General features: G+C 50.6%; 1 protein-coding gene across 1 annotated transcript in view; it reads right to left on the bottom strand.

Annotated features, from left to right (window-relative positions):
- Positions 1-517: 517 nt before the first annotated feature.
- Positions 518-9,199, bottom strand: part of VIT (vitrin) — a 92,556-nt gene continuing 83,874 nt past the window's right edge. Inside the window, exons 12-15 of the mRNA XM_008162245.3 lie at positions 7,149-7,252; positions 4,990-5,216; positions 2,955-3,468; positions 518-1,109 (exon numbers count right to left, since the gene is read on the bottom strand). Coding sequence (XP_008160467.2) covers positions 931-1,109; positions 2,955-3,468; positions 4,990-5,216; positions 7,149-7,252 — 1,024 coding nt within the window. The 3' untranslated portion in view covers positions 518-930. The remainder of the gene's footprint in view (positions 1,110-2,954; positions 3,469-4,989; positions 5,217-7,148; positions 7,253-9,199) is intronic.

Here is a 9,199-nt window from a genome sequence, read left to right as displayed (position 1 = left end):
CATCCCATCATAATGCTACCATTAGTGATAATATCTAGTTAACAAACAAAAGCATCCAGGACAAATGCTACACTGGATGGGACCCAAACAGGGCTCCCGCAGGAAATAGCTGTAACACTGACTGCTCAGAGAGAGCTCAGAGGTTCTCAATTCTGATAACATCTCAGCCCCACAGAGAGCTCCTCAGACACGCGGGTGTTCAGGCTCCATTCCCAGACCCCGATTTCACTGAACCAGCGTTTTAGTCTTCACGTGATTCTAATATGCAGCCTGGGCTGAGAGCCTCTGTACCCGCTCAATGCACCGCTTTTAAGCCGGATGGACTTGGCTCTCTAGGGCCGTCCCCCAGATGGCCCTGAAACCAGCGGTCAGCACAGTTTCTCTGTGCCCCATGGGTGTGTCGTCACCCTGAGCTGGGAGTGAGTGCACTGCAAGTGCTCTGGGGAAGGAGAAGAGCAGAGGGTGGCCCTGCCACAAACACTGTACCGCTACCCGTGACACAGAATGATCACATGCATCCTTTTAAATATTTAATTAAGCACCTCCTACACCGTCACAACAAAAATGAAACTTGTTGAGGGTTACAGAGTTATAACGAGTAAAAAAAAACACAAAACAAAAAACTCACAAAAGCTTTGGTTAAGCCTGTCTTAAGTGCTGTCCTCTATTCTGAATAGTTATTTTGAAAACAGTTGTCAAAACGTAAAACTCTCAGCATCCTCAAAAGGATGTATCATTGTGGCTCATTTCCACAAATTCATGATCATCTTCCTAACTCCAAGTTTTGAAATGGGAAAAAAGCACACTGGCAAAGAATAGTAACGACGCGGCGTTTCTCCAGCCCACGTGCCTCCTGCCCCGTGCGTGCCCCTGAAGTGTTGGGGGCTGTCCCAGAGTGAGGCAGGACAGCGGCATTGGGCCGCTCCGAATTCAGTTCCGAGGCCGCGAGTTGAACTCTGTACAAACGTTCCGGATGACCTTCGGGACCAGTTTGTAGAGGTTGTCAAACTCGTCCACAAAGAAGGCGTGGTCCTTGGCTGGGTGAGTGGCGATGACATCCAGCTCGTCCTGTGCAGCCCAGGCGATGCCGACTGCGTAGGTGATCACTCCTGTGGGGACAGAGTTTCCATGAAGCAGATGGGAATTTCCAGGCAGAGGCCCTGCTCATGAATCCTTGCCTTCCTGTTGCTCTGCTGGCAACCAAATCCAGAATCAGAAATGTGCCCCGAAGCATGAACATCTGCTGTATACCCTCAGTAATGAAGTTCATACAGTTGCTATCTCACCGGAGCTTATAGTCTTTTAAGGAAAAAACCCACAACAGATAAAATGCAGTAAATGCATGATCAGAATTTCATATCCATGAGCAACAGAGGGGATGACATTTTGGGACAACTGAAACTTTTGCTGCCCTGCAGACCATACCATATGGCACAAGCCTGCTCTACCTGCGTGAGGAGCCAAACAAAATGTCAGTCTTAAATGCGTCAGAAAGTCAGTTCAAGATCTTTTTAACGAAGACAGTGGCATTGGATGACTTTAAGCTTTATAAGCCATGACCTCCAAGCTCATCCCCAGAGCAGGAACCCTGCCCAAGGACCTGGACAGACAGCCACTCAGGACGTGCTCCATCACTGCCATGAAGGGAGGGTTTCAGGATAAGTCAATGGCCAACAGTGTTGAATGCTGCAAGGATGTCATGTAAGATGGAAACAAAAAAGTGCTCAATGGATTTAGAAGAAACAAAAACGAGTAGAGGACGAAGAAACCAAATGAACTGCTGTGCGTTGAGAGTGAAAAAGGAATGGAGATACGGGGCAGCACATACAGCTGACCCTTTCCAGCAGTGGGGCTATAAGGGGAGGAGGCTGGAGCATGGGGCCAAAGAAAATTTTTTATTTTTTAGGAAAGGAGAGGCTTGAGGATGTCTAGATGCAAATGGGGAAGAATATAGTGGTACTAAAGGGGTGGGACTACAGCAGGGAGCCAGGTGCCCCGGGAGCAGAGGACAGATTCAGAGATGAGGCGTCTGCTCTCGGTGGGAAATCAGGGACACTGCCTGGTGTATGGTTCTTGATTTGGGGTAGGGGCAGCTGGTCAGCAAGTACATGACCTTACTGTACAAAAGCCTATTCCCAGGCCACCTTCAGGCTGGCCAGAGTGGGGTGAGCAAGATGCTGTGAAACAGAGGGCAGAACCGGGTGAGTGGCGATGACTTCCAGCTCATCCTGTGCAGCCCAGGCGATGCCTACTGCATAGGTGATCACTCCTGTGGGCCGTTCTGTCCAGGCCTCTGTCCCTCAGCCACCCACAGTGGCCTATGTCATGATCTCCAGCGTCCTCTGGGTGCCCTGTCCTGCTGACTGGAGAGCCATCCACACCTCACATGGTTCTGGTCTAAGCTGCTTTTCAGTTGTGGCTCATTAAACTGCATTTAAGCTGCCAGTCCCTTTGCTTACCTTACCAGGGTCTTCTCTGAATATCGCCTACATTGGGAACATCCAGCTTTGGGCCTCAACATGCTGGCAAGTGACAGAGGAACAGCTTTGCAGCAGAACAGGGCTGGCTTACACTGACTAAGCTCTCATTTCTGCTCAAAGTTGGAAAGGCTGTCCCCTCACTCCAATAAAAATGCAAACGGTATTAGAAATTCAGTTTTTCAGATCCTTGAGCCCACCCTTGTAGAGAACCTTGTACTGGCAATTCTGACGGATGTTTGTCCAGCCTTGGCTTGGACATTTCCAGGGACACGTATATGCCCTTGACCGGAATCGAACCTGGGACCCTTCAGTCTGTGGGCTGATGCTCTATCCACTGAGCCAAACCGGCTAGGGCTCTGCTTATGGTTCTGAACATTCTATTAAGTGTTAGACAAAAGCAAGGCATAAAAAGACAGCCCCTTCCTCGTCCCACCGGCCCACTCAGCAGCAGACTGGTCAGTAGGTCCAACTCACCCTTGTGATGAGCAGCCATGGCCGGGATTCTGATGTCATCATAGGACCTCCCGTCGGTGATGAGGATCATCAGCTTCCTCTTGTTGGGCTTGGACTCCTTGAAGAGCTGCTCTAGGGCATAGTTGATGGCGGCGCCCGTGCTGGTCCCACCACTCCAGTAGCCCACCCTCTTGATGGCGTTGAGGACGTCAGGCTTGGTGCTGTACGTGTCAAACCCGAACTCCAGCCGCTGCTCGTAGGTGTACTGCACAGCCCCGATGCGTGTGTCCGTGTCTGAAATCTCAAACTCTCTGCTGAGGTTGGCCACAAACTGGAGGACGGTGCGGAAGTTGCCCGTGCCCACGCTGCTGGAGCCGTCGATGACAAAGCCAACGTCGGCCGAGTTGAAGCAGGTCTTGCTGCAGGCCAGCCGGTCAGTGTCACAGACCCGCTTCACCAGGGGCTGCACGCTCTTGTGGAGACTGAGCCAGCTCGGCACGCTGAGTGAGTAGAAGCCATTTGTTCTGCACACGGCCTGGAAGACAGAGGGGGGACACCTGCCATGTCAGGGGTTAAAGTCTCCAGTCTGTCTTGACTACCCTAGACCACCAGGGCAGGGAAAAGGCTAACAGACTCGTGTTTGCTACGCTAGTTAGTCCTCCTAACGTTCTCTATCTCGGTTCACCCGGTTTGGCACTCGCTGGGGCAGACCCCTCGTGTTTTCTCTGAACTCACTCCCACCCCGTCCTCAGCAGGGTCTCTGTGGTGGAGAGCCATGCGTTAAGCACTGGCTTTGGCTTCATATTTATGCCTCTGCAGAGTCGTTGGTTCATCTGTGCTGGCAGCCGATTGGCACTGGTGGGCACCAGGCGTGGGAGGGTTAAAGAATGCTTTCGATCTGATGGGGAAAATGAGACACACACGAGAGGCAGCTACAGAAATGTCTCCAGAGCAGCCCTGGGCCCAGCGAGAAGGGGCCCCGCATGGGTCAAGGGTTACAGTCCATGCTCTTGGAGAGATTCTCTCATTAAACCCCCACCCTCATCCTGCAAATTGGAATTATAACCCCTCTGCCATGACGGGACAAACCCAGGGCCAGCTGGGAAGGGACATCCCCAGCCGCTGAGACCAGAACATAAATCTCTCTGCCTGAAAAACCCAATCCATGTCCTCCAGACAACCCTGGCTCCGGGCAAATGGATATTTATTTACTTGTGCCCAAGCTCATTCCAGAAAAACTGTGATGCAGCTGCGAATAAACACGGAGCCACCTGGTTGGTGAGCTCCTGGAAGTGACCGGGCTGGTCTCCCTAGAGAGGAGAAGCGCAGACCTGCTGTCGCCAGATGAGCTGGTAGAATTCACATTTTATTTAAAACAAGAAATGGCTTGAAAGTGTCCCAAGAAATATTTTAAATTGGTTTATAAGGACCTAAATGGAGTTCATAACGCTTTCCTTGGACGAGGTGACATTGGAGATGGGTGTGGAGGCTGAGCTGAAATCCAGCCGATGGATGGAGAGGAGAGATTCCCCCCCAGGCAGCCTGAGTAAAACCATGGTGGGAGAGAGCAGTGGTGGGGGCCCAGGGCCTGGGTGTGGGAGTCACAGCAGATGGGTCAGGAGCAGCGTGTGAAAGCATGATCTCCCTGACCTGGCTCAGTACCACCCTTTCCTTGTTTATCAGAGTGGTTAGCCTGCAGTGTGCCTGCATGCACATGTGTGAGCTGGTGTATGGTGCCCATGTGCCTGCTCATGGGGAGGCTCGCTGGCTGCCTGGCTGAGGTCCCTTGCGCTGTGGAGGAGCCTCTTTGTGGGACCTGGGGACACTGCTCGGCCCAAGGTGCTGGTGCTGGCCCCCGCGCCCCCGCTGCTGTGGGGTTTTGCTTTGAGAGGGCAAATCCTGGCCCTAGATGTACTGCTCCCTCACCGGAGACCTCCTGCCCAGACGTGAGCTTAACATTTGTTTGGAGGAACCAGAAACACAGCCTCGATGGCTGTTACAGCTTCGCAAAGGGCAGAGAATCCTTGCGATGCGTGGGTCTCTGGCAGTTACGTACCTTGCTTGCGAAGTTGGGCTCCATCACGTACGGTTTCTCATTTTCCACGGCGCCTTCCATGGTGATGAAGAAAATGTTGATTCCTGACTCTCTCGCAAGCCGTGAAGCTTCCTCCACCTTGTCGGTGGGCCAGCCATCCACCAGCACCACAGCCACGTTGGGAGCAGCGCCTCTGTTTCCGTTGGCTTTGGAAAAGAAGTTCTTGGTCACAAAGGAGATGGCCCGGCCTGGAAGAAAAAGAAAAATTCATGCTTGCAGTGATTATAGGTAACAGAGGAAGCCAAGCTTTCTGCCAGCCGTGCAGGCCTAGCCTCCACTCAAGCTACAAAGTTTCAATTATAGAGGTAAACAAATTCAAACAAATGGCGGCAGAATGGAGCTTGAGAGAGCAGGCCAGGGTTGCTGCCGGCAACAGGGGAAGCAAAGCTTTCCACACACCCTGGCCAGGCCCATCTGCTTAAGGCAACAAAGTTGCAATTATAACCCCAACACAAATGGCTTCGGAGGGAGCCCCAGGCTTGGCTCCGCTCAGGCTACAAAGTTTCAATGTAGAAGGAAAATAAATCCCAGATACCAGGGCCTCTGCTTGGGTTTCCAGGGGGCGTGGACGGCCTGCAAACCACCACAGGCCCCTCACTCAGGCCGCCCCATGCGCCAAGGGAACCCCACCCTGATCAGGGACACCCTTCAGGGAAAACCAGCTGGCCCCCACCAGGCCTCTATCCTATCTAATAAAAGAGTAATAGGTCATAACAGCATAAAGAGGCCCAGAACAACGCTCTCATTCCCTCCCTTGTTTCTTGCTTTGTTTGCCGCGTTCACTATTTTTAACTCAGTAGCTTAAGCACATTCGCAATGGTGTGCAGCCATCACCACTATCCATTTCCCTCTGCAGTCTCTCTTTAAGCCTTGACTTCTAATTGTCTCATATTTAAAAAAGAAAAAGAAAAAGAAATAGGGACCAGCAAGGGGGTAAGAAAGACTTTCATGGGAACAAAGAAGTCCCTTTTCTGCCTGGGTGCTGGAGCCCCACGAAGCCCATAAACTGGTCCCATCTTGTTTTCCAGAGCATGGAGTGGGAGGAGCCTACTGAGTGACCGGAGCATCTGCCTGCCTTCCTGCAGCTTGAGGTGAGCCTGGGGCTACAGGGGCTGCTGGGTGTGAGGACTGTATTCTGGATTCATGGTCCCTTCTGTCCAGTTCCATGCCAGGGGTACAGGTGTGGCTTGCCAGGGCACTGTGAGCACCCACGAAGAGCTGAGGCACTGTGTTAATCCTGTTGCCTATTGGCTGTGTGGCCCCAGGTAGGTCACTACCTGTCTGTGCCTGGATTTCCATGACAACAAACTGCCTCAGCTGAGAGTAACTGTCGTGACTAAGGGAGCCTCCAGCATGCCTTCCCAAGTGCATGTTTTATACTGTCAAGGGTCTCAGGAAATTTTTGGAGTCAATTGGGGTGCCTGTCCCAGTTTGCCAGGACTTTCCCAGTTTCAGCACTCCAAGGCCCATATGCTCCCAGGCCCACTGGGATGACTGGTCACCCTCAAGTCAGCATAGCTGCATGTAGTGAGACAGGGCCCTTAACCTGGGGTCTGTGGGTCCCTAGGGCACTGGGGATGTGTATACATAAATTCCCTGAAATTATTAGTGTTTGTGTGTAGAAGTATCTATTTGGGTCGAAGGGTCATAGCTTTCAGGGGATTCTCAAAGGGTCTTCAATCTAAATGAAAGTTAAGAACTACCTTCTTAAGGCTTTAGGATTAATGTCATTACAGCCAACGCTTTTCTGGTTTTGGTCAGCATCCTGCCTCTACCGGCCAGGACAATCTTATCTGTCAAATGAAAGGATGAGCTGGTTACATACGCAGTTGATGGAGAAATGTCTTAGAGATCCCATGTGAGCTGTCTGCTAAGAGAAAACCTTGCGGAGAACTGCTTTCATAACTAAAGCATAACTTCCCTCAAGGCCCAAGAGCCTTTTGCATATGGGTGATGACGATTCTTGATCATGCTGAATCCGTGATCATACTTGAGAAATGATAGATACTGTGTGAACCATTTCTTGATGTATTACTATTTTCCTTCTATCTATAATGCTAGAAGACAATCATGTAGAAAGAGAGCCCGGTAGCAAGATAGAACGAATCCGGATCACATACCCACGTTAGACAGCCCTCCTCTCTGGGTGATTTTCTCTATGGCTGCTTTCAGATCTCGAGAATTCATGTGAGTTTTGAGGTTGAATTGGGTAGCAGGGTTATCTCTGAGGAGCCAGAAAAAGAAATAAAAATTAGGTGGACAGTTATTACCGGTGGAGGAAAGCAGAAACCATGGTGGATTCTTTCCTGTACACCAAGCATGTCAAACTCGCGGTCCATGGGCCGCATGCCTTGTTTATTTGGCCCATGTTAGCCTTTGAGTTTGACATGCTTGATGTACACATAGAGTGGAAGCTGCTTCAATGAAGTACCCCACTGTGGACAGAAGTAACGGTGAGACGGGAGGATGGGCTCTTCCCAGTGTGTGTGTGCGAGGAAAGTGGGCTGGCTCAGGCTTCAGGACACGTGGGTTCTAGTTTTGACTGTCATTTCTTAGCTGTGTGACCTTGAGAGATCATTTAACTCCTCTGGGCTTCAGCTTCTTCATCGGGTAAAAACAAAGATCGTAGCACTCACATTGCTAAAAATCAGGACTGTTGTCAAGTGGGGTTTTGCAGATGTCAGGATGTTCCCAGGCTGCCCCAAACCCTGTTCTCCAGAAAGAGAATCTCAGCTGCTGGCCACTCCCTGGGTTACCTCTGCACTGGAATGGCATCTTGACATCCCTTCAGCTTTTTCATGTTGTGGCTCCTGTGACTGGGTGAGAATATTCCAATCTCACCCAGAAGGTCAGCATCTCCTTGATTGAAGCCTGACAAAGATGAGCCCGAGAGGAGCTGGGGTGAATGACGTGGGGAAACAGAAGGGTAATCCTTCTCTAGAGAGGAGCCTCCGTGGGGAAACTCAACAGCCTTGGGAGCAGCTGGGCAGAGAGTGTGGCAGACCCTGCATGAGCAGGTGGGGGGAGGGTGCTGCCAGGGGTGTGTGCGCTCACGCCCGGGAGCAAGTGCGGGTGAGCAGTAAAGCCCCATCGTAGGAAGCACCGACAAGGCTGTTGGCAGGGCTCTGTGGAGTGTGACGTCTAGGGTCCCACAGGGCCCCTAGACTCCAGGCGAGCCTGCGCCTGGTTCAATGCTCTGATGCCGCTGTCTCTGACTTCTTTATAGTTTTTCAGTAAGAGTCCCTGCAAATTATGTGGCTGCTCCTGGCTGCGGGTTGCTAAGTCTCCAAGGAGAGAGTGAAGGAGACTTTAAAAAGCAGCCTTATCTCAGTTAATACAATTACAGTGGCTGCAACTTGGGACATAGCATCACCAATGCTGCCCAGTGCCAGTTTATATTGAAATTAAGTTCTTTACACCCAGTAAATGGCTATCCACAACCACTGGCCAGTGTACATAGGAAATAAAATTTCTAGATTTGGGGAGAAACAAAGGCTGTATGTGCTTAGATAAATGCAATCACTGGAAACATCTATATGATCTGGGAGATACATATATATGAATGAAATAGGAGCTTTTCTGTTTATGAGTTCATTAAAAATGAAAAACAAAAATAAAGTAAAAGCAGTCTTTCCACAAACACCAAAAGTAGATCCAGGAAGAAGCAGCTTTAGACAGTTCCAGGTTGGAATTCGAAGGGGCCACAGTGGATGGAGCATTAGTGGTTCTTCAGAGGACCTGGTGCTGCTATCACCAGGATGCAGCCCCCGGGACCCAAGAGGGGACAGTCTGCCCTCCTCCCTCCTTCCCTAGCTCCATCCCTGTTTGCTGACCTTCCTAGTTAGGTCAAGGTGGCCTGTCAGAGGAGAACTTGTAAAGGAGCTGGAAAGATGACCCTCTGTCTTCCGTTGTATTAATAAGTACGAGAGGCATGGGCTGGTTCTTAGGCAAAACCAAATCAGCTACCTTCAGGGAAGACTAAGGAAAGTTGAAAACAAGCTCAACCGAGGCAGATGTTGGGCAGAATCCAAAGAGGTGCAATGCTACCAGAGGAAAACCAAGTTCTAGTTTAGGATTAAATTAGAAAAACAACTACACAACAAAACAGAGGCAGGGGGGCCAGGATGAGAATGATGCCTCTTCTAAAGGGCCTGATTTTGTATTTGTAATT

This window comes from Eptesicus fuscus, chromosome 16 (assembly GCF_027574615.1).
Source record: "Eptesicus fuscus isolate TK198812 chromosome 16, DD_ASM_mEF_20220401, whole genome shotgun sequence".
NCBI lineage: Eukaryota > Metazoa > Chordata > Mammalia > Chiroptera > Vespertilionidae > Eptesicus > Eptesicus fuscus.
Note: the sequence above shows the minus strand (reverse complement) of the source record. Positions and strands in the feature narration are given on the sequence as shown.